Raw genomic sequence first — 25,401 nt, 5'->3', positions numbered from 1 at the left:
TTAGGGAGATACATAGTATAGTATATATAGTAAAAATACAAAGAAACATCAAATTCAGTAAAAAGCAATCCAGGCCCTGTAATCTGAAACTGTATGGTGGGTACAAGAGTGTCCATTATTTTATTCTTTATACCTTTTCTATGTCTGAAATATTGCATAATAAATTTTCAAAGCTATCAAGACTGACTTTAAGTAAGTAGCACAATGCCGGGAACGTGGCAAAGGCTCAATGTATAGCAGCCATTGCTGTCGTTTTTACTCAGAAGTCCACCCCTTGTCATTTCCTTAACTTCAGGATTCTCTCCTTCATTCCAGCCTTAAGACAGAAAAAGGTGTTTTCGTTTTTACAAAGTTCAAATGAGCTCGTGAATAAAGTAGTGGAAAGCACTCTAAATCTGGTTACCCAGATCTAGACCAGCTGATTAAATTGGCTTTTGAGAACAGTCACCTTCCTTTTTGAAGGCAAGAAATCAAATCTATAAATATACCATGTGGTCAAACACTAACAGTGGACAGATTTTGAAAATACTGATTTGCAAGCAAGACATGCCAATAGCACTAGTTCAATTCCTTCATTCCTATCCAGTAGATTGAAACAGGGAGCACTAATTCACCCCACGTGACCAATTTAGGTTGCGCGTTTCAGGGTTCTCAACCCTGGAAGTATATTGGAAACCCAAGAGAGTTTTAAAAATCTTGAGGACACAACTAAACCACTGAATCACAATGTCCTTGGATGGATCCAGTCCATCCAATGTCCTTTATTCACAGGCCTAAGCTCTCCAGGTAAGTCCAACCTGTGAATTTATTGGTTGTCTTTCCCCATACTTCCATATATAAAACTAATTCCTTCCTTTTGCTGTAAGTTTTTAACATTCAAGTCAACCAGGGATTCAACCGCAGTAGTAAGACTGCTTAGGCTTACACCTGTGACAGAATGCTAGCTGTCTACACCAGTATCTGTTCTTCCCCAAGTCCTCAGTAACAGGACTCCAACTTTTAGATAGATATGTGGCCACCCAATTAAAAACCACAGGACAGGGATGAAGGAGAAGGGAAAGCTCTTCTTTACCAAAGAATGACAACTAATACATTTATGAGGAAAGAGAAGAATAGAAAATCATTTTACAACCACCTTAGTGGTTAGCTGATACAGGCAAGATTCATCAATGGATATTAAGGGGTGAAAGTTGGCCAGGGCACAGGACATTCACAGGATCTCAAGTAGCACCGCCAAAGAGAATGCACTAATTCCAAGGGGAAAGATACTTTTGCAATGGAGAAAGCTGGCCGACGCCACCTGTGTCGGTTGTGACCCTGTTATGTCTTGGCTTCAAACCCAGCCCTCTGTACTGTGGGATGCTGGGGCTGGGACTCTTCCAGGAAGATTTGCTCGCCAGGGGCTCCTGTTTGACTCTGCCAATAGGGGGAGCTCTGAGGAGACCGTGGGGCCGAAGGAAGGAAAAGGAACTTCCTCCGGTTTGCTTCTTGTTCCCACTAGGGTGATCGCACGTTTCTTCACTCTGACAGCAGCAGTTCCTTCTCATGCAGCAGGTGAACCCTGCGTGCAGTTCTTCAGCGCTCACAGAACCAGCCCCTTCACGTACCTCTGAAAGTCACCAGCTGCCGGCATGCCCTCCTGGGCGGTCTGGGGCCCAGGCCTCTGGGACCCTCCTCCAAGCTGACATACCAGCACAAGCCAGGCAGGGACTCTTCCTCAGAGGTCTGAGTTTTAGCTTCACAAGGGCTCTTTCTCAAGGATTCTGAAGTTTTAATCATTCCAACCTCTTCTCTGAACTCTTCCAGCCTCTACAATTGCTACCTCTATGATTCCTGAGTGTTCGTGTCCTGCCATTTCAGTTACCAATTTACGCTTAGTTAACAACTCTTTTGTTAAATTCTGTTAAAAATAACCATGATTTCTGGCTCCTGACTGGATCCTGATGCAGAAATTGGTACGAGGAGTGGAGTTTATATCCCACCCTGTGGCATGTGCATATATCCTACTAAGACATCTGAACTACTTGCTAGCCCGGCACAGTGGTACATGCTTATAATCCCAGCTACTTGGGAGGCTGGGGCAGCAGGATCACTTGAGCCCAGGAGTTTTAGAGCAGCCTGGGCAACACAGCAAGACCTCATCTCATAAAAAATTTAATGAACTACTTGCTATTAGATGCCTTGTAAGTGATGTGAATAAACTTAATATTACCAAAAATGAGACAACGTACATCTTTGGGTCCTTGGGCCTTCAGGTGACAACCACATGTTGAAGATGGGACAAGAGAGAAGGAGCCTGTCTTTCTTCCCTTATGTCCACAGACCCACCATTACAGGCCAGAGCTGCTTTTACTTGAGAGAGAAATAGGCTTTCTTCTTTGTTCTTGAGGTGTCCTGTCACTCACAGCTTAACATAATGCTAATTAATACAGGGTCAAATACTCTTGTCTTCAAAGGCAATCCACCAAAATTAAATCCTTCAATTCAGACATAAGAAATGAAGCTACAGTTAAGGACATCACACCAGTCATGGAAAGGTGCCTAGGGAATCAATGCCAAATGGAATATTATCATGTCAAGAAAAGCTACATATACTTATTTGGAGAATGAGATCAATTAATAAACACTATAAAGTACTTAAGAAGTCAGGCACTGCACACATTACATGCATTATTTTACTTAATAATCCTCATGAAAATTCTGTGACATCACCAATTTTTAGACAAGAGGACTGAAGCTTAGAAAAATCAAATAACCTCCCAGGTCATATAACTCACCAGTAGTAGCTGGAATCAGAACTCAGGTAGGTCTGGCTCCAAAGCTTATACTTCTAACCACTATGCTATATTGCACACAGGAGGTAATCAACCGACTTTAAGATCTCTGCTTCCAAGGGAAACTTAGAATTTAAAGCCTTTCTCTATGCAGGACAGTAATTCTATGTGAAACACAACAGGACCACTCTAAGAAAAAACAAAGATTCTAAACAGAAGTGTCACTCTTACCAACTCAGTAAGGTATACACGAGGTCCATCATAGGACTGTTCAACTAATGGGCAATATTGACTATCATTCCCAGAACCTGGCTCCCCCAAATTTTTAAATTTTTAATTTAAAGGCTCCTAGAAAAAGAAATGAATAAGCACTTGTTCTTATAGGCTGAAGTTAGCTCTCTAATGGTCCTTGTACAGCACAGCTCTCCCTGGGATTTCTGAAGGTCCATTATCCTTAGTGCTAAACTGAACAGTACCAGTTCACTTTAGGAACCAAACTGGCAACTCAGCTGCCAACTATTATTTTGCAAAGCAGGACACAGTTAGTTGAAAATTATACTTTTCCAATTAGCACAGTGGGAACCACTGCTGAGGCTTTCAGCCCAAGCCTGCAATTAGAGAACATTTGCTTGCTTCTAGAAATAGAATGAATAGGAAGTAGAGACCTGCTATCTAGGTCTTTAGCAATGATACCCTGGGAGGGGAGATCTTGCTTCCATTTCAGCAGTTCCCAGAAAATAACCATGCTGCTCCTTTTCGTAAGTGCAGTGGCATTCTGCACTGCATCACTGTGTGTTCAGAAGAGACTGAGAAACCCAGCAACATCTCCGAATATAACAAAAGGGGTTTACACAAAATCTTGATCATTAGAAAGGCAAGTACTACTGCCAATGAGCAGTTCTAATGTTTTTAGTAGTTATTTTTAAAATCTATTAATAAAGTCTCAAAAGTCTCCACTTGTCACAAAAGTAAGTTTGGTATGAACACCTCACAATCCCCAGCCAGCTTGACCCTCCTCCACTTTTCAAATATAGAGCCTCATTGTGTCTCAAGCGAAACAGTGGAAGGTTAAAGAATTTAGATCTCTCTCAAGTAGAGGTGAAGATAAAGGCAGAGAACAGTGTTAAAAAGAGAAACAACTTTCACATCATGGGGTATGAGTTCAGCATTCTCATCAAAATTTGGAGCACTAAACATGACTTTGGTGTGAGCTAAAAGAAAACCACTGGCAAGCAAGATATTTGCCCTATATCTTATACCCTGCAGAAACATTACAGTGGAGAAATGGTTTAATAGACCAGGTATCCCCATACCATTAGATTTTATAGGGAACACCACAACCCAGCTTTAATGAGCAAGTCTTAACTGTGTACCTTTGGTCTTTAAAAGCAGCTTTATATTGCCTGAAGGTGAAAGAGTGAGGTATAGAGTAAGAACAAATCCTTTTATTTCCTGCCAATCAGGAAATGAACTGTTGAAAGCACTAGCTTGGGCCAAAGTTTAGCCCCAGCTTGCAATGCTCATAGCAATTTACAAGTAAACACAGTGCATGACTGTGTAATATGTATCTAGTTCCCAGCTACTAAAGTAGGTTATCCAGATGTCTCAACATTGGTACTTATCCTGTGAATGAAACCCGTTTAATTTCTAGACAGCAAGGGAGCTTTACTCTAAGGAATAAACAGCTTCATCTCTCAGGAAGAAAGATTCTGCAAGCACATGGGTATGCATACGTACACATATGCATATGCAAAATGCCTAGGAAGATATGCAAATTATTGACAGTGGTTTCAAAGGAGAAAGCAAGCAAGGTTCTTTTTTTTTTTTTTTTTTTGAGACAGAGTCTTGCTCTGCTGCCTGTGCTAGAGTGCCGTGGCGTCAGCCTAGCTCACAGCAACCTCAAACTCCTGGGCTCAAGCAATCCTCCTGCCTTAGCCTCCCAAGTAGCTGGGACTACAGGCATGCACCACCATGCCCAGCTAATTTTTCTATATATATTTTTAGTTGTGTGGCTAATTTCTTTCTATTGTTTAGTAGAGACGGGATCTCGCTCTTGCTCAGGCTGGTCTCGAACTCCTGAGCTCAAACGATCCACCCGCCTCGGCCTCCCAGAGTGCTAGGATTACAGGCGTGAGCCACCGTGCCTGGCCAAGCAAGGTTCTTTATTCTCCACTTTCTACATCTAATTGTTCAAAAACACTTTTCAGTGAAAACATTCCAATACACTTTTTGCTTTTTAACAATAATACTAAAATATCAACTAGTCAAAAATTCCTAAGCAAAGACATATTGAAACATTTATGATCACTTCCTCTGAAACACCATCAAGATGGCAGTAAGGGAATATTGTAGAGGCATAGTGAACAGGTGAGGAAACAAAACCTCAAAATTATGGAAGACTTGGCAGACTCAAGAAAGCTGAAGCTAAGCTGGCCCATGCAAGGCTCAGAAATTGGAGCCTCAGGTACCTTGGAAGAGAAATAAAGGAAGGCCTTAAAATCAGAAAGACTGAAAAGTCTAAGAAGCAGTTTGGGAAGATGGGGTATTAGAAAATATTAAACAATTATTATTAATTGTATTGGACCTGGCCAGGCACGGTGGCTCATGTCTGTAATCCTAGCACTTTGGGAGGCCAAGGCGGAACGATCCCTAGAAGTTCGAGACCAGCCTGAGCAACTTAGCAAGACCGAAATTGGAGCCTCAGGTACCTTGGAAGAGAAATAAAGGAAGGCCTTAAAATCAGAAAGACTGAAAAGTCTAAGAAGCAGTTTGGGAAGATGGGGTATTAGAAAATATTAAACAATTATTATTAATTGTATTGGACCTGGCCAGGCACGGTGGCTCATGTCTGTAATCCTAGCACTTTGGGAGGCCAAGGCGGAACGATCCCTAGAAGTTCGAGACCAGCCTGAGCAACTTAGCAAGACCTCAGCTCTATTAAAAAAAATTAATTAATTAATTAATTGTATTATTGGACATGACATTTTTTGTAGTGTGGTAAGATTTTTAAAAACACTGTATCTTTTAGACATATCCTCAAGTATTTTACAAGTGAGATGTCTAGGATTTGCTTCAAAATACTCCAGAGCAAAAAAAAAAAAATTGTAAGTGTGTGAGGAGGAAGAAATAGATGAAACAAGAATAGCAGAAAAGTTGCATGTTCTTAGAGCTGGATGATGGGTACAAAGTATATACAGGGTTTGTGTACTCCTCTACTTTCACAGATATTTTGAACATTTCCATAATGAAATTTTTCTTAAAAGCAACAGCAGTGAAGCCCCAGGATCCTTTTCTCCAGGTTGCAATGTCAGGCATCTGTCTTCCACATGGCATTGGGCTGTTAGTTTACATTAGAAAGGGTACAGGAGAGAGTCCATGGATTGGGAAATAGCAGGCAAGTAATATACTGGCAGTCCTCACTTTGTATGTAGGTGTAGACCCATAAAAATGACTATGCAAGCTGAAGCCATGCAAACGGATTTAATAATCAACAAGAAAAATTATGGTCACCTTGTAGACTTTAAAACTCTTTGTTAAACATTAAAAACTGTTATAAACATATAGGGAAATTAAAAAAATAATAAAACTATTTAGTATACTGTTATTTAAAACATTAGAAATATTGAGACTAAGTGTTTTTGGATCAGCTTTCAATATTTTATCCTTTAGGCTTCCAGTGCCATAAAAAATCTCCAAGAGATCTCTTGGCGCGAAGTTTTGCCAGCATCACTTCCTCTGGGTTATCTGCATTCTCTTCATCAGTCACTTTCCTCATTTTCATTGGCAAGTTTAACTTCACTATGTTCCTCTGGCTGCCTATCCTAGAATCTCTCAAACAGTAGCCTGGTCAATCTTCCCATGGTCAAATATAAGTCAACTGATGTACAATTTGGACTCTGCAAAGTTATTTTCAATGTAGTTTCCATCACATTGAAAATTACCATTAATTTCTTCCATGATGCTTTCAATTTCTTCCAAACCTCAGTTAAAGAAATTGCAAGATCTCTGGAGGTAGCATCAAAAGCCTATCCAAAGTCCGTCTAAGATAATAAGCTTTAAAAATCACATATAACCTCTTTGTCCATTGGCTGGATTAATGAAAGTTGTGTTTGATGATAAAAAGCAAATTTTCATTTTCATTCAAGCCCCCAAGAGAATCTGGAGCATAATGCCACAGTTGTGCTAAAAGTTAGCCTACAGTATCTCTACTGCTGGGAGTTAAGGAGGCAACCCAACCACAGGCTTTCTCATCTATGGGGGAACTGAGTAACAGACGCGTAATAACCAATCACCAACAGACTTTGAAAAAAGTGACGTGATAGAACCCTGATCATGATACACATCTGTTATTTTCTAAATGTGATACGTGGACTAAAGAGCTAGCTCTTTAAAGTTTGTACTTCGTGCAATTATGTAGTTAATATACCATGATAACTGAAATACGAACTGTGTTGTCAGGGAACTGGTATTATTTACTTAAACTGAGGTAACTGAAACCTGTGCCTATTGGAGCCACACAAAGGAAGGATGCCTGCGTTGAAACCAAGGTTAAAATACATGGTGGCCACCTCCCCCACTGAGCCCCAGAACTTTGAGCAGTCAGGCTTTTACCCTTCTAAGCCATCTCTGTGGTTCCCCCAAGGAAAACAGCTCAATCAGATGGCTCTAGAGGAAGGTTTCTCAACCTCGGCACCACTGACATTCTAGCTCAGATAATTCTTTGTTGTGAGGGCTGCCCCATGCACTGTAGGATATTTATAGCAGCATCTCTCAATTGTGACAACCAAAAATGTCTCCAAATACTGCCACATATGAGATGGGGGAGGGACAGGGATGGGGACTAGCAACAGCAAAAGACACCCCTGGTTGAGAACCCTGCCCAAGACAAAGGCCCCACAGTCCAACTGTCACCCACATTCATCCAAACTTGAAAAGAGAACAGTAATACAAGCATATTAGATATACAGAGGCAAAGGCAAATACCAAAAGAACTGAAAATGGTTTCCTCATGAAAGGGAATTGGTGGCAGAACTCAGTGTTTGTTTTGCAAGCCTTGCTGAACCCCCTGACTCTTTTAATATGCACACAACTTTGATTAAAAAAAAAAAAATTTTTTTTTGGTTAAAAAAGGCAACATCAAGTGGGCCTAGTGGCTCATACTTGTAACCCCAGCACTTTGTGAGGCCAAGGAGGGTGGATTGCTTGAGGCTAGGAATTTGAAACCAGGCTGGGCAACATGGTGAGAGCCTGTTTGTACAGAAAATAAAAAAATTAGCCAGGCATGGTGGCATGCACCCACGGCCCCAGCTACTCGGGAGACTGAGATGGAAGGATCGCTTGAGCCTAAGAATTCAAAGTTATAGTGAGCTATGACTGGGCCATGGCACTCTAGCCTGAGCAACAGAGTGAGACTCTTTTTCTAAAAAAAGAAAAAAATTAAAAAAAAAAAAAAAAAAAAAGGCAACATCAGTATACTGTAGCAGTGGCTCAGTAATCTCAGCATTTCGGAAGACCAAGGCAGGAAGATGGCTCGAGGCCAAGAGTTCTAGATCAGCCTGGGCAACATAGCAAGACCCCATTTCTACAAAAAATAAATTAGGAGTATTAGCTTACGCCCATAGTCTTAGCTACTTGAGAAGCTGAAATAGAGGATCACTTGAACCCAGGAGTTCAATGCTGCAGTGAGCTATGATTGTGCCACTGCACTCCAGCCTGGGCAATAGAGCAAGACCCTGTCTAGGAAGGAAGGAAGGAAAGAAGAAAGGGGAGGGGAGGGGAGGGGAGAGGAGGGGAGGGGGAGGGGGAAGGAAAAGGAGGAAAGGAAAAACGGAGAGAAAAGAAAGGAAGAAAAACATCTCTGCCAAAAAAAAAAAAAAGCCAGATTTCTCACCAGCATGGGGCCCCACACCATGGCACACATGACTAGAGGTGGAAATACAAACTCCTCTCTGGTCACTTCCTAGCTCTAGGGGCTCCTCTTCCCAAGGCCTAGCTGATCTTCCTAGAGAAACACTTCCCTGGTCTAAGTATTTTCTTAGCTCTCCTCTTCTGAGCCAAGAGAAAATGTTGGGGAGGATACTATTCTCCACTTAATCACAAGGCTCTAGAAGGGTCTGGGCTTGTATGAGATCATACAGCAAGAGGAAGCCAGTACCAGAACTCTGAGGAGACCACCACCTCCTTCCCTCAAAAAGTCAAAGCTAGTTCCAGCCAGCCCCAAAGGCTACAAACTAATGTCCATCTCTGCTAACTTTTAACACTAGGCAAGAACAGAAGTTATCTAGGCCTGTTTGATCATCTATAAAATCTGAATAAAGTCTACCACAAAAGGTCATGAGGACTAAATGTATATAAAGCTTAGTAGAGGGCCTGACATTAAATGGCAAACATCTATGAACAACTCTTCAATGAGATCATTGACCACAGGCTCCAATGGCATGTACCCAATGGCATCAAACCTCTCAGGTGCAAGCCAGATTAGGCACTGCCTTATCCTGTTAGTCTCAGTGCTGGTTTCTAATAAAAATGCTATCAATAAACTCATCCCACACTCTCAGGATAGGAACCTTCAACCTCGTTTGTCAAGAAATGCTCTTTTCATTAACTGTTCTGATCAAGGGCGAAAGAGATAATGGGTCAGAACCACCCAACACTGAGAATTTTTAAATGAAGCTTAGCTACACACACACCCCACACTCATTTTTGCTTTCCTTGTATACTTGACTCTTGAACACGGATTTGAATTGTGCCAAGTCCATAATGAAGATTTTCTTCCACCTCTGCCACGCCACCCTCAAGACAGCAAGACCAACCCTTCCTCTTCCTCCTTTGCCTACACAATGTGAGACAATGATGGAGACCTTTATGACAATTCATTTCCACTTAATGGATAGTAAATATATTTTCCCTTACGATTTTCTTAATATTTTTTCTCTACCGTAGTTTATTGTAAGAATACATAGGATACATATACAAAATATGTGTTAATCAACGATTTATGTATTGGTAAGGCTTCCGGCCAACCGCAGGCTACTAGTTAAGTTTTGGGGAGTTATACACGGCTTTTCAATCGCATGTTGGGGGTCAGCATGCCTAACGCCTGTGTTCTTCAAGGGTCAACTGTAATATCAAAGCTGGAAACAATGTTCATAAAAGTTATAGTAAAATAGAACAGTTCAAACAGGAAAACTGTGGCTGTTAAAAACCATGAGTAGGTCTATGTATACTAACATGAAAATGTCTAGGCTATGCTATTAAAAAGGATAATGCCAAACTGCTACAATAGTCCCTATGGAGTAAAGTCATGCACATTCTGGGGTCACAGGAAACAGGGAGGGGTGGGGAAATTTAAGTTGGAAAGTAGCTTTTACTTGTTAAGTTATTCATATTCTCCTACTGATCAGGAGCCCAAATGTTATGAATATGAACAAAAACCATGAGAACAAATTTTCTAAAAACTGTAGGCTTTTTTATTCAGTTAAGAGGTAGACAGATGAACATGGAAGGCTGTCCATTTAACTTGCCCAAAGTTCAAATTCCACTTCATTCATCCATCCCACACTGCCAGAAATCTTAAAGAGTGAATCAAGATTGCCAAAAGACCTTTTCTTCTTACTTCTTCTTAGCAGTATCTGTCAATGAATTGCTCGCAAAGAAGTTACTACGAACTTAAATTTTCACTGTGTTCAAAGAACCTCATCCCTCTAAGAAGTTTCCACATATGCCAATAGAACCTGCCACCACAGACAGGAGGACAGAGTACCAATGACTCTATTATATAAGAGACTACAAGGGAAGCTTTAGTTACATTTTTTGTTGTTAAATCCCTGTGCATGTTAGGGCAGAAGCTGGTGAAACCAACAAAGCAAAGCACACTCTGTCAAATGGCTCTGCATGGTTGTTTAAAAAAAAAAAAAAAAAGTCACAGGTTATCTTCAGAGACAACATTAAAACATAATGGAATTGAAGCCTGATACAAAAAGTAGAGAAATATGTACAGGAATTCACAGCCCAGAAGGAAAGGGGACCTCAGCAGGAACCAGTGGAAACGCTGGCTCTTTTACATAGCTAATTTTGAGACAAGTCATATTTAGCACAAAAGCAATTATAGCACAAGTAATACTTCCCTCCCCTAGCTCCCAAACTTTAGACTCTTGTCAGTCTTCGGTAACACTGTAGTCATTCTTCAAGGGAGCAGGAATGTGTAAGGTGGTCCCAAACATTGATGCGAATTTTAATCTCAAACAGCTTCACAGTCAGAGAATGACATATTTGAAGACTGCCATGATGGCAGCACTGATAACGCCAGAAATGGGGACTGTGACAAACCAGGCCATAAAAATGTTGCGGAAGAGTCGCCAGTCAACAGCCTTCTTGGATCGGAGCCAGCCAACAGATACAACAGAGCCCACCTAGGAGAGAAACAGACCAAGGCAACTGGTTACTGAAGTGCCAAAGATATTTTGGCAAATAGACACCAGGGATTGTTTACGCAAGGAACCCCAGACAATTGGATGAGACCAATTCCATGAAAGCTGGTTTATGACAGGCTAAGATTACTCATGGGAAGATGAAGGTAATATAAAAATCCAATCATTAAATCTGTGCTACCTGTGGTAAAATGTGATACCAAAAAACAAACAAACAAAAAAAAAAAAAAAAAAAAAAAAAACCCCACAACAACAACAGTTCCTTCTCCCTTTCTGAGCTATTAGAATTTAATGAACATGTACTGCCTTTAGTAATAAATTAAGCTTTAGGTTTTCCAAAGATCCTTTAAAGGGGGGGCTGATACTAAATTCAGTAAGATGATTGCCAGGAGACATCCTGGTAGAAAAAGGATACCTGGGCAATTTCCATGATGGGCAAGTTTAAATTCTCTTAAGGAAGCCAGTTTCTTCCTTATCCTATAATTATCAAATGGTCATTCAGCACCTTAAGATTCAATAAATTTCTCAGTACTTTAATCCCTAAATTTCTCAGTGCTTTCTATAAATATAGGGCCCTTCCAACAGTCCAACAAGCCTCACAGACTTGTTAATACCAGGCCTTCAGTCACCACAAATGGTAGCAAAAACCCACCTGGCCAGAATTAAACAGCTGGCCAGTTTATTGGCACACACATCCAAACTAAAGAGAACATAACAGTGCTAAATACCTGAGATCAAAAAAATTTATAAAGCTACTGCAATGAGGGAAGATTAAGCAACAAAGGAAGAGGTTCATAGCCAGAAATCGTAGCTAGCTCTATATAAAAGAACTTTCCCATTATTTGGGGAGAACTGCTTAAATAGAAGAAACTGTAAAACATAAGCCTTTATTCTTGTCACTTGTCCTAAACTTGTAAATTCAAGACTCCGACTGCATAAAACTTCTAAGTCAATTTATCAACGTAAAATTAAAAATCCTACATATTATTAGAACCACTTGAAAGACACATGACATTTATATTACACTTACTTTACAGTGTGTTGTACTGATGGGCAGGCCAATATTTGATGCAATTACCACAGTGAGAGCAGATGCCAGTTCAATACTGAAGCCACTACAGATATAAAAAGATTACTGTCAAGAATTTATTTATTTATTTGATAAGCTAACACTACCTCGAGTTAACATAATTCTGCTTTGTTCTACTCAGTGACAAAACCTCCACTGACATCTTTACTTGCTATAACTCCTGAAATCTACTTTCAATCAGGCCATGGGATGCCTTTTCCTTATTCTAAGGTTTAAATTTCTGCATTCTTCTAGAAGTCCATTATTAAATAAAGTCTGCACTTTCATTTTGAAGAATTTCAAAATAGTGAAAAAAACATCCAACTAAAACGTTTAAGGGCCAGACGGTAAGTAAAATCTGAAAAGCTCACACCAACATCATCACGAACTTATACAAATTTGGTTACTTTAACTGGAAAGATTTGTGTGTTAGCATTCTACAGTATTACATCTCTAAAGAAAATGAGCACTCACCTCCCTAAGACCTGCTTTACCTACTTACCTAGAGGGTGTGATTGGTGTCAGATCCTTCCCCATGGTCTGGATAACTCTCCTTCCCCAAACCCACAGGCCCATACAGATACCAACACCACCATACAGTAAAAGCCATATGGGTGTCGCCACTTTTGAAGAAACATCTCCCGTGTAGTAAACCAAGTACAAAGCAACCAGAGGACCGATGGCATTGCTGGAAGAAACAAGAGGGTGAAAGTGATTTTTCTGGCAGAACTAGATCTTGGCAAGATCCAAGTTGCTGAATGACTTACCAAAGCACAGCTTTCAAGCTCTTTTAGCAAACAAACCTTTCTTTCAAAGGAAATAAATGGGACCCCAAATATGTTAACAGAAAAAAATGAATGCAGCTCTGATGGAGGGAGTCCCACACATGTGGTGCCTCTTTCCTCCTGCAGGGAGCTTAAACCAACTCCCAGGTTCCAAAAAACAGTTTACAAACCACTGAACTAAGACTAATCATCTACAGAGTCACTCACTCTAGGGCAGTGACTTTAAGTTTTTCATCTTATATCAAATTTACTATCCAAGAACTGGATCCCACCTTGATAAACAGAAGCCTACTCTGTGACAGACCTATATTTATAATATGCAGAAATAAAGTTAAAAACACTCTGTAATTCCTCTAAAGCTGTGGTCCCCAATCCCCAGGCTGTGGCCAGGTACCAGTCCATGGCCCGTTAGGAAACGGGCCACGCATCACTGCCTGAGCTCCGTGACACCCTCCCCCGACCCATGACACCCACCACCCAGGCCCATGGAAAAACTGTCTTCCATGAAACTGGTCCCTGATGCCAAAAAGGTTGGGGACTGCTGCTCTAAAGAATAAAATTTTACCGTCTCACTAAGTCAATAACTGCTATTACCTCACTCAACCTATCTAGATTATTCAGTGTCCCATGGTGGTATGAATACCAATACAACAAGCACAGGCTTATAGAAAGGGTAAGATGGTTTAAAAATAGAGTCAGCAATGCTAAGATTCAGTTTGACTGACCTGACATCATTGCCACCATGGGCAAATGACCCAAAGCAGGCTGTAAGGATCTGCAGAAACTGGAAGAGGAGAGAGACTTCAGGCTTATCCTGGTCATACCATTCTTCTAGAGAGCCACTACTTCCTTTTCTGTCACCCAGACCCATCTCTGCCTTGACACTCATGTCCATCTCAGACGCCGAGTGAAGGTCAGATACGGCATTGCAGTAACTGGTGTAACTGTCCATTCGAATTCGCTTCTTGGAGTCTGCGTTAGGCCACGTCAGCTTCTCCATTTCTTCACCCTTCTGTTCACCTTCTTTGGCACGGAATGAATCCAGAGGCATGCCACATATTGCCATGGTATAGGAAGTATAGCTATTATTGCGCCTCAAGGGTTTGTCACCAGAGTCTCCCATGCAGTCTCCCACCTTGGCAAGATGTAATTTATGGAGCAGCTCTTTGTACAAGCCAGAATCTTTATGCACAGTGTGATACTGATAGTGGCCACTTGAGTTTATCTGGTTGCTGACAGCTTGATTGAACTGGACAAGGTTCCCATTAGGCAACTCCACTGCACCTAGCCAAGACAAAAAAGGTAACATTCAATACAAAACGCATCAAGTCCAAAACAGTAAGCTTTCTCACCACTACAGATAGCAAAATGAGACTGGAATTCCAGCTCACCATTCATGGTGCTGTCTATGCTGGTTTCTTCTTTCAGGTCCACGCTGGGAAGCCTCTCTCGTTCTGGAGCTTCCTCCAAGTCTCCAAGTTTAAATGAGACTGTTCTCTCCTCCACCACTGCCCGGAGGGGCACAGTGGCTGACCCTACCTCAGAAACAGGATTCCCATTTTCACTATCACCAAGAGACAACTTTGTTTCTTCATGGTCTTCTTTCAAGCTATTCTTTTTTTCCATTAAGGGGCTTTCAGAAGGACTAGACTTTATTTCTCCTAGAAAAAAAGGGTTTTTGGTTTGGTTTTGACCATACTACCTTATTGCACATCATTTTTTCTCCCACCCTAAAAAATCCATTCAAAATAAGAATGTATGTAAACTTAAGTTAAAACTCAGGATAATTTTCCTGCCTGCTTTATTATTTGCCAAGTCATCTTTCACTTGGGAACACAAACCAGCAACGCAGAACAGCCCGTATCAGGGGTCCCAAACTTTCTGTAAAGGGCCAGACAGTAAATATTTTAGGTTTTGCAGGCTTCTGTTGTAGGTTCTTGTTTTTATTTTTACAACCCCTTACAAATGTAAGAACTCGTCTTGGCTCTCTGCTGACCCATTTCTGTAGCAGAAGGTAACTCAAGCATGGGGCTGAAGACTGTAAATCTGGACTGCACCTAATTTATGTTCTTTTTAAAAAAAAGAATCTTCCAAATTTCAGTACTAGAGTTCAAGCAAAGTGACACAGCTCAATGCAAACTAAAGGTGACAACTTTAATTCCCACCTCTATAAAACAGAGATATGCCTAAGGGCTCTAAATCCCACGAACAGACCAGAGTATCTTCTGCCTATCACACCAGTGTTCAGTATACTGACTTACCCATTCAGGCACCTCAGTCCAACTATACACTAGCATGAAAGGAAGACTTACCTCATCTCCCAGACTGAGGGGAAAATGAGGTCAGACAGTACTGAAAACCTTGTTCCCACCGTGCACTCAGCACAGCCAGACTAGCGGAGAGCCTCTAGGAGGCTCCTCAGTTCAGCTGCAGTGACGCAGCATTCTTCCCAATGCCACTGCAGTCTGTGCATCCCTCAGCTTCTAAAGAAACTCTGACTTGCTAATCTAGCATTTGCATAGATAAAAACTGACCAAAATTTACCTGGTATTTAATTATGCTACAACAACGTGCTGTAATGGCCTAAATAATTCCTTCACATGACACTTCAAAATATCTACTTCTAGAATTTGTGCTGTAACTCTAGCACAAATACAATGTGTAATTGTAATACACAATGTGTACACGTATTCTAGCACATACACACATATGCACATTAGACTCTGCTTTCCTTCTCGGAATCTGAAATACAAATAGTTGGGGGCAAAAGTTGGAAAATATTGTGTACCTTTATCTTAGTTTTCATTAAGGTATTCTTATACTTCCCAATTAACGTACACAACAATTCCTCTATCATACCACTGGCAACTGACCAAGATATGTTAAAGAAACAAATTAAATGCCCAGCTTGTTCTACAGCATAGGTCAAATATTATTTATGACTGTGTCTTAGGTCATTTTAAATCCGTTTAGGAACAGTCTGCACAAACTTGTACCCTCACATTTCCATTTAAAATCTCTTACTTTGCCAATCTGTCCAAATAGTGGATTTTTACAGGTGGCCAAACAAAAAACAAATAAGCACATTAGTAAACTTCTGCTACAAGTTATTACTTACGTTCAATTTTTCTCTTCATCCTGGGACATACAAAGAACCAGACGATAAGCGCACAGAAAACTGCACATCCCACCGAGATGAGGATGGTACCCCACAGAGGAAGTTTGTCAAAGCCCAGCACTAGGAGATAAAATGGTGCATCTTGAAAACCCCAGGGCAATAGCCCCCTGCAACACTGTGTAAACCCTCCTTGGGGACTGAAGGGTTCCCCAGGCCAGCCCATCACCCTTGACAGGCACTGCCAACTTTGTTTCCATAGGGTTTACTGTGCTAGTGGCTACACAAATTTGGGAGAAAGATCCAGTGATCATCTTAAACCCACACGAGCCTGGCCCACTTACATACCTGCTAGACTCAAGTGTCGTTAAGTTTTTTCACATACTAGCTTTTTTTACTTTCTTCACTTTAAAGGATAGAAAGAATCACTATACTCTGAGGATCTACGACTATAACTATGAAAAAAACAGAAGCATTTCACTCCCCAGCTCCTAATCGTAACTGTCATATATAATATTGGTACAAATTCTAACATTAAAAAAGCAAAGTGCCTCAGTAGTCACATTTGTCATGTTGATAAAATTCTGTGGAAAAGGGATAACATCCATTGTACCAGCCTTTAGTAAAATCCTTTAACAAGATCATCTCTTTGAAAGCATTATCAAACTAAGATATAGAAAATAGGAATATTAACTATCAAAAGATAACAGTTTAAAAAATTTTGTCTTTCACAAAAGGAGTTTAGTGGTAACTGCATTAACAAGCTGTCTTAAGAGACTTGCTACTAACACTTTTCATATGGCTTAAGGATCAGTAATATCAGTCATTACCTACTTGTCATTTACATACCAATAGGCTCCAAACTATTAGCCTACACTAAGGACAGAAGCAAAGCACTGTACAACCCTATTTAAGTCTAAAACATGTTATAATGATCTGTAATTAATCCAAGAATAGCTTAGTTATTTCTGCTTGCTTTGCTTTATTTGCTTTTATGCATTAAATTATCGATGCTCCTCGACTTACAATGGGGTCACATACCCACAAGCCCATTATAAAGTCAACAGATCCCTAAGTCAGACCATTGTAAGTCAGGGAACCCTCTGTAACTATAAAATGGAAATTCTATTACACTCCAAAATGATGAGTCTTTAAAAATGAGATATAAATTGAGGGCCCTCCAAAACTAAAATCCTATGATGCCTATAAGTCTTTTCATTTTAATTTGTTTTCCATTTTGATCATGTAGTCACACAAAAATATAAATGAAGTTTAATTTATCTCTATCAAAATTTCTCTGGATTGTTAAGTCAAAAGGGGAGATAAGGTTTTTCTTGTAAATGAGCCATAAAGGACAGAACAAAAATATCGAAGTTCCCATTTTCAAAATGATTGAAATTTCTCTAATTTTACCCAACTATGAGTTTTACTGCTCCACATAAACCATGACTGCTTAGAACCTCATGGGAGACATTTTAGTTTAACATTAAGAATTCAATGTACAACAGAATGAAAATTTGACATACAAACTTCTCTTCACCTGCACATGATAAGAGTTCCATATCCCCTAAGTAAGAACAATATTCTCATAAAGCTGTCTGTTTCTTTCCTGATGATGTATGGCCTGTAGTTCTTCCAGTGGGTCAAAAGAATAAAAGCCACTGACTATGTTGTCACAGACCATCAAGCTAAATGAGCCTAGATACCAAAACTATATGTCCTGCCTGACAAGTTACAAGTTATCAATCTTCTATACTTGCTAAATTGAACATGTAGCACCATAATTTAATACATGCCTTGCCTTACTCCCAAACATGAAAGTAATCAACATTTCAACATTTATACTCTCACAAATTATTTTTCCTCTTAGCTGCATGAATTCTTCTTCCAAGTGCACTTACAGCAGGTGTTAAACATCCCAACTCTTCTCATTCAACAGCAGATTTAGGGGAGTAAATTTAGTACTTAGAAATAAAGGAGCTCCATTTGGGAGAGAAAAAGGAGAATATCCAGCAAACCAGTCCTCAATGACTAATTATTGAAGACCAGATGTAACTAATGACTCATTAGTCAAGGTCCGTTATCAATTCCAGCATTTTTGGCATAGATAGGAGAAAGGGAGGGAGAAGATCATATTATCGATGGATCCTGTGAAGACTAAAGAGGAAAGGTCTATAGTGATTTAGAATCTGAGCAGGTCTCTTTGGTTGAAAAACTATCTAGGTTAACTCAGCATACACTAGCCTGCAGCCTTCTGAAATGGGCGCAGGCCAGCCACCTTCTAGGAGATTTCAGCCCTGTAAAGCAAAAAGGGTAAATTGGGCATTTAATGCAAGTCTTGGAAACAACTTTAAATTCACATTTAAATATTTTAGTATATACTTACACGGTGCTCCAGTATACATGATGGAAAAGAGGTTTATTCCAATTGTGCAGGCATAGAAAACTGGCAAAGCTCGCAAACCATTAGGAACTGGATCTGCCTATAAAACATCATTAGAAGAAATATCTTAAAAGCTGTTAACCATTTCCACAGAACCTTGTGACAGGGCCAGTTTGAAAATTACAGTGCCAAAACTGTTACTCCAGGGTAGTTTACAAGTCCAACTGGGTTTTTCCTGCATTTGCTCCTGGAAATGCAGGAAGTCTCCCTATGAAGGCTCATTCCATTTTCTACCTGAAGGTTATTTATTTTTTGCTATTTGTAACAAGGCTACCCACACCAGTGACTGATAACATCCTGAATAATCACCTTCCATGCCCACATTCTAAAGTACCTGAAGCCCACATGTAAACCTGAACACATGCCTGTGCTCTACTACACAATTGTAAGAGACGTCAAAAAACAGGCTGTGAGAGAAATTCCTGTCCCTCTTTCCCTTCCTGGCTAAAAAAAAAAGAAAGAAAAAAGAAAAAGAAACAGGCTGTGAGATGTTAGAACAGTGCTTACCTGACTTCCTACTTTCAAAGATTAAAAATAAAACATGCAGAATATACCTGCAATAACCATCTTATCTAAACATCAGATAAATATGCCATAAATAATGCTTTACCAAAGTGCAAAGATAAAAATCAATCGTGCAAAAGGTCATCCACTCACTCAACAGACTATGCCAAGCACTAATCCCGACGCTGAAATATATGAGGGAATGAGACAAGTTCCTTTTCTCACAGAACTGACACTCAAATTCTAGTATGGAATAATGTAAAGTACTGACAAATGCTGTGAAGAAAAATAGAGAGGTAAGAGGATAATGATGGAAGGAGGGGCACATTTTAACTGGTGGGGGGGGTTTGCCAAGAGTGAGCATGACATGAATATAGTAAGCCAACAAACCATGTGCATTAACTAGGGAAAGACAAGGAGCAAGCCCTCTGGTTATCTGGGGGCTGAATGTTCCAGACACAGGCATCAATACATACAAAGGCCCCGAGGCAAAAATCTGAAATGTTTAAGGAACCTCAAGAAGGCCAGTTGTGGCTGAAAATGCGAAGATGCCACTACAGCAAATGTGTATTAATTCTACAGGAAAACACCCAAGTCAAACACTTAAAGGGTAGCACAGATCTGAATAAATATTTGGGAAGGCCAAACTTTAAAGACCTTGGCCTACAAGTTTAATGCTATCTTGATCACAATTCCAATAGAAAATCTTGTGGAGGGAGAGGGAGGGAAAGACCCAAGTGATTCCAAAGCTTCTGACAAGAACAATCAATATACTGGGGAGAAGGAGGTAGTGGCTTAAGATTATGAAACAAGAGAAAGTTCACAGACTCCTGTGTGGAGGAAAGGTGCCATCCCAAATCAACAGAGATGGGCCCTCATTGAAAACCACTCTATATTTTTATTCTCTCATCCACTGTTTACAAAAACACTTAACAGGAGGTGAAATAACCAAAACAAAAACAACCCCCTACAGAACCTAGGAAGGGTTAAACATCCCTGAATATCTCAACAGTGGTCATACTCAGAGGGCAGTCAACAAGGTTATGAACCTGAAGTATATGTTTTTCTTCTAAGGACTATCCACAGTCTTAAGAAAATTCTCCAGAAAACCCAATACCCTCAAAAATTAAAACCCTTTAGGGTTCTACAGACATTATATGGGGACTTCTCTTAACAGATTTTCAAAGACTATTTGGTAATGTGGTATCTATTTAATACAAATCAAACTGTACTTGACTGGTCAGAGGTAAGAAGTAGCAGCCTAAGTATTTATGCTCCAGTACAGCCCAATTAAGTATTCCCTGAGGGAAACGTGAGTATTCTCTGCATAAAGTAGTTCAGATGGGGTAGTAAACGAACGACACTACTACTAATAGTTTATTATGAACTACAGGCTCATAGTTTTTCTTTTTTAAAAAGTCAAAGTTCCTAAGAGTCTAGGAAAAAGGTAAAACAAGAAAGGTTTCTCCCTTTTACTCCCTCTCCAGCCTCCTTGCCTGTCCCTCCCAGGAGGGAACCAGCACTAACGATTTTCATGAAATAGTTTTTATCACTGTTTGATCCACCTCACACGCTTAAAACTTTACCTGGAAATAATGTGAATACCTCATCATCTAGTTATGTGGGATGGGAAGGGGGTCTTCAGATCCTCCTTATCTTCACCAGAATAGTTTATATGTACATTTGGATGTTCCTGTAAGTTTTTGTCTAAAGAAAAGGAAGATATCCTAGATATATTCAATGTGATTCCTAACAAATGGGAGAATAGAGAAACCCCCATTTTTTTTTTTACTAGAATTTAAAGATACTCAACAACAGTAGGAGGAGTAGACCACTCCTTCTGTGTAAGGACAGCACCCTTAACAGAAGCATCGCACCTCCATTCTGTCTTTTCCTACTGTATTATACACATAGTTGGGACAAACATTCAAAAAATTGAAAAATTTTAAAAATCAATTTTGTTGAAATTTTAAAAATGCTACTTTAATCTTAATTTTCAAGATTGAATTTTAGGAGTCGGAATGCTGAAATATTCATACTTTAGCAGGCAGGATTCTCAAAATTTACCAATGTAAGGATGTTTTCTTGAAATTTAAAACCTAATAGTAACCAGAAATATTCAAACTCATCAACTAAAAACACCCCATCTATTACTGAAAGACTGGCATGCAAGAGTGAATGTGTGAATGTGTGAGTGTGTGTGTGTGTGGGTGTGCACACCCACATGACATAGAGTGAAGAAGGTCCTCAGTCAATATTGTTTTAAACACTTCTACTCATTCTCAATCATTTGATTATGCCCATCCCTACACTCATGTAAGAAAGACATGGTTCAGTGCCAAGTGCAGGGGCATATGCCTGTAATCCTAGCACTCTGGGAGGCTAAGGCAGGAAGATAACCTGAGCTCAGGAGTTTGAGGCCAGCATGAACAAAAGCAAGACCTCGTCTCTACAAGAAACAGAAAAAATTAGCCAGGCATGGTGGCACACGCCTGTAGTCCTGGGTACTTGGGAGGCTGAGGCAGGAGGACTGCTTAGCCCAGAAGTTTGAGGTTGCAGTGAGCTATGATGACACCATGGCACTCTAGCCCAGAGACAGAGTGAGACCTTGTCTCAAAAAAAAACAAACAAACAACCAAAAAAAACGAAGCACATACTTCAGAAATAAGTTAATGTATCTAACTGAAGCTCTCAATAACAGGGTGGAGGTACAAATACCTGGCATGCATTCCTTAAATGAGAGGTTGAGGGCACCTGAAAATCCCTCTACACCTCAGAGCACCACCATTCCTTCTGCAGGAAAAAAGACAAGTTTGTTTTGAGGTGAGACACACAAAGCCTCTCCAGAATCGGAATGATCTGCTTCCCAATAATCGACAAACGGTCAGTGTAAACCTTTATAAAACAGGAATTCTTAATAGGGATATTATTAATGCTTCTGATTCTCTGGTATGTAGCAGGATACAGGGCTCTAACAAGAACACTAAAAAAACCTGATCCATGACTACCAGTGAGCCTCAAATTAAAGCATCCTATTATACACTACACCTGTGGGGAGTGGGTAGGTAGGTGCTCATCATACCTGCTTGCTGAATCAAACAGTACCAAACTTAGAGTCTGTTAAGTATCAATGAACTGTTTGCTCTCAGTCGAATAATACCAAGCTATAGATGTCTCAAGTTTTGAAAGTGTTAAACTGCTATCTTCTGCCAGACACAGGCTACAGTCAATAGTGATTAGCGAATTGCTTTACCAGTCATAGAATTTCTGTAGAGAAGAGACAAATCCCTCCCTAGAGAAGCCTAAAACTAGACCAAAGAAGCGAGTCTGAATACATTCTTACCCCTTGGGATTAAGCTACCTATCCCCCTTCACTCAGATTTCTACAGTTTAAGGGCATTTTTAAGAACAATGGACAGTTAAGAGCCATTCACTTTAGAAAAACCGACAACTTTGTTCCTGAGAAAAATACATTTATTCTTGCTGTAACCCAGTCCAATGCCAACATAATCCCTTGCTGTCTACATTTATTTTGGAGCCGGCATGACTTCTTTAGAAAAAGAAATGCTATCTGGTCCCTCAAAAGAGATTTTCCAATGGACAGGAAATGGCCTCCTGAAATTTTTTTCCGGGGAGCGGGGGCCAAAAACTACCTTTACTGGTTCTTTTACTTATTCTGAGAAACTGAAGAAGAGTCACTATGAGAGGAATCGTCCTCATCTAGCAGCTTATAAACTGGTTATGATTATCAGCACTGCAAAACACCCATTTCACTGGCAGCTTAGTAAAAGCCACAGGAAACACCGTGATTTGCTGAACCCCAAGCATACACTCCAAATTGGCCTGAATATAATGGCAGTTTAGAGAAAGTAATAATCTGCATACACCTACACAAAGACAACCTAAATAAATTTCCTTATTTTTTCACTTCCAGTCTCTCCTGTTTCTTGACACACAGCAGTATCCAATTTTTTAATGCCTCTTGGGTATTAAAAACTTATGTCTTTAGGAGAACTCCATAACATACGAGAGGTGTACAGAACTAAGAACGTTCCAAGGCCATGTACCACAAACTAATCATATTTGCAAGAATGCCATCGGGTTTGAGTGTGACCAAGGAAAGGTCATAATGGGGAGAGAAGGGTTACCTTACGGAGGATGAATGCACGAACAAGGAAGAATAATATTCCAGACATAATTCCAGAAAGCAGTGGAGACACGAACCAAGACATCACTGGAATAAAACACATTGAGGAAAAAACGTTAAATAAGGAAAATCAGAAACCAAAAAACACTTTAAATGTTGATGTTCTATTTTCAAAACTCTCAAGTCCGTCCCTCCACCTTATACCATAAACTCCCATACACAATGCCATGGTAACATATGACAAAAATAAAAATGAATAAGCCATTCAGAATCAAACATACCAATTTTTATCAGTTCAGACCACTTGACACCCTCCTGTCCCTTCGCCACGAGAGAGAAACCAATGGTTGCACCAACAATACAATGGGTCCCAGAAATGGGGAGCTTCAAAAACGAAGCCACTAGTTGCCACACAGCAGAACCTGAAACGACCAAGTTTTACTAAGTAATTGAAAAAAATTCCATTATGTAAGCAATGCATTCTGAAGGCAATAATCTGAAAGGTTCAGCACAAAAATGGAACCACCCATGATACGAATTTGCTCACCCACCGCTAAGGGGACAATACATAAAAAGAACTCACCAAACATAGCGCTGACTGAGCCAGCCACCAGCTGTCTCGACCCGTCGGTCGAGTTGTACATCTCCACGTCAATCAAGCCCTTCCGGATGGTTTCGCTCACTTTGGCCCCCAGTAAGACTGAGCCCACGGTTTCAAAGACGCTAGCTAGGATACACGCTTGCTTCAGGGTCACTACACCTGAGCCTACAGCTGTACCAAAAGAATTTGCTACATCATTGGCTCCCACGGAGAATGCCAAGACAAACGCAATAATAAAGCCTACGATGACCATCCAGAGGTCCACCGACTGACCAGAAGCAGCAGTAGCAGCTATAGTACTGGCGATCAGCGTTGCCACGGTAGATGCCATTCTCTATAGTGGTTTTTTTTAATTAAGAAGAGAATTAACGAGCGGTTTTCAAGATGTGTAAACAGAATATGAGGTATCAAAAATGCTATAATAAATAATATATATTATATAAAATTAAATACTGTAAACTACGGCACAGAAACTGAGCAGGGGAGTTACTGCTATACGCTGTGTTTGGGCGTCTGTTGTCTGGGGGTTCTTTGGCTCTGGAGGGCTAAACGCACGGAGCGGAATTCCATGGCGGAGAAGAGAAAGGACGAGAGTTCATCCTGGGGGAGGGGGAGAAATGACAATAGCGGCGGCACTCCGCTCTGCCCTCCGCTCGCCGCCTCAGCCCCTGGCCCCGCGGGACGCGCGACGCGGCGAGGCACGTGGCGCCGGGGCCCCCGCCGCCCGCGGAGCTCCCAGTCGGACCCCGAGCCGTCAGCCCGCGCGCGCTGTCCGCGCGCAAACCGGAAAAGGGCCGTTCCCGCGCGCGCCGCCCGGGGACCGCCAAAAAGGGCCCGCGGGCGGGGTGGGGGAAGGAAGCGGACGGAAGCAAAGCCAGAAGCCCGCCGCGCCGCCCGCACCCGCCCAGCCGGCCGCCTCCCGCACCGCGGCGTCCGCGCCCGGAACCGGGGAGAAGAGCGAGCCTCTTCAGGGCGGCGTCGCCACTCACCAGAGGAAAGGGCGGAGAGGGAGACCAGGAGACCGAGGCGGCGGAGGCGGGCTGGAGCTGCGGACACACGCTCCTACGGATGGCGAGCAGACGGCCCGGAGAAGCGGAACAGGCGACGACTCTGGGGTGCTCTCGATCCACCCGAGAAAGCAGCCGCAGGTGCCTCAGCAACCGAGGAGAGAAAACACGCAGCGCGCACCGGCAGCCATCACTCTGGCGGAACACGCCGCCGGCCCCTACTTATAGGCGGCGCCACGACCCGCGTGACCCGCCGCGCCTCTCGCCGGCCCTGGAGCCCCGCCCCCGGGATGACGCAGCCCGTCGGTCCTGCGTGCCCAGCCGGGTGAGCCCAACGAAGGCTCTCATTGGCCTGGTCCACACCGCCTGCCACGCCCCCAGGCAGGAGCCGGTCCACGTGGGGTGAGACAGCCCCTTCCCTTCGGCCTCTCGCGGGCCTGCCTGCACCGTCCTGCCACGCCGGCTGGTGACCGCGGAGACCGCGGGGTACCCTCGCCTTGTCCCGGAGGTCGTCATGCGGGGTTACA

At 41.5% G+C, this 25,401-nt stretch overlaps 1 protein-coding gene across 1 annotated transcript; it reads right to left on the bottom strand.

Moving 5' to 3' along the window:
• Positions 1–10,237: 10,237 nt before the first annotated feature.
• On the bottom strand, positions 10,238–25,038 carry SLC20A1 (solute carrier family 20 member 1). The gene is made up of 11 exons (XM_069494442.1): positions 24,857–25,038; positions 23,850–24,467; positions 23,548–23,688; positions 23,268–23,353; positions 18,559–18,655; positions 16,176–16,295; positions 14,449–14,718; positions 13,783–14,341; positions 12,775–12,960; positions 12,234–12,318; positions 10,238–11,185 (listed from the first exon to the last, which is right to left on the bottom strand). The coding sequence occupies exons 2-11, from the start codon at positions 24,196–24,198 to the stop codon at positions 11,030–11,032; spliced, it is 2,049 nt and encodes a 682-aa protein (XP_069350543.1). The 5' UTR covers positions 24,199–24,467; positions 24,857–25,038; the 3' UTR covers positions 10,238–11,029.
• Positions 25,039–25,401: the final 363 nt, after the last annotated feature.

This window comes from Eulemur rufifrons, chromosome 19 (assembly GCF_041146395.1).
Source record: "Eulemur rufifrons isolate Redbay chromosome 19, OSU_ERuf_1, whole genome shotgun sequence".
Classification (NCBI taxonomy): domain Eukaryota; kingdom Metazoa; phylum Chordata; class Mammalia; order Primates; family Lemuridae; genus Eulemur; species Eulemur rufifrons.
Note: the sequence above shows the minus strand (reverse complement) of the source record. Positions and strands in the feature narration are given on the sequence as shown.

Excerpts from the sequence above, each read along its gene's own strand:
- SLC20A1 (XM_069494442.1), bottom strand. The coding sequence starts at position 24,198 with ATGGCATCTACCGTGGCAACGCTGATCGCCAGTACTATAGCTGCTACT. Across the intron at positions 14,719-16,175 it reads GATGAAGAGAAAAATTGAAC|GAGAAATAAAGTCTAGTCCT; the intron begins GTAAGTAATAAC and ends CTTTTTTTCTAG. Across the intron at positions 14,342-14,448 it reads CATAGACAGCACCATGAATG|GTGCAGTGGAGTTGCCTAAT; the intron begins GTGAGCTGGAAT and ends TGTCTTGGCTAG.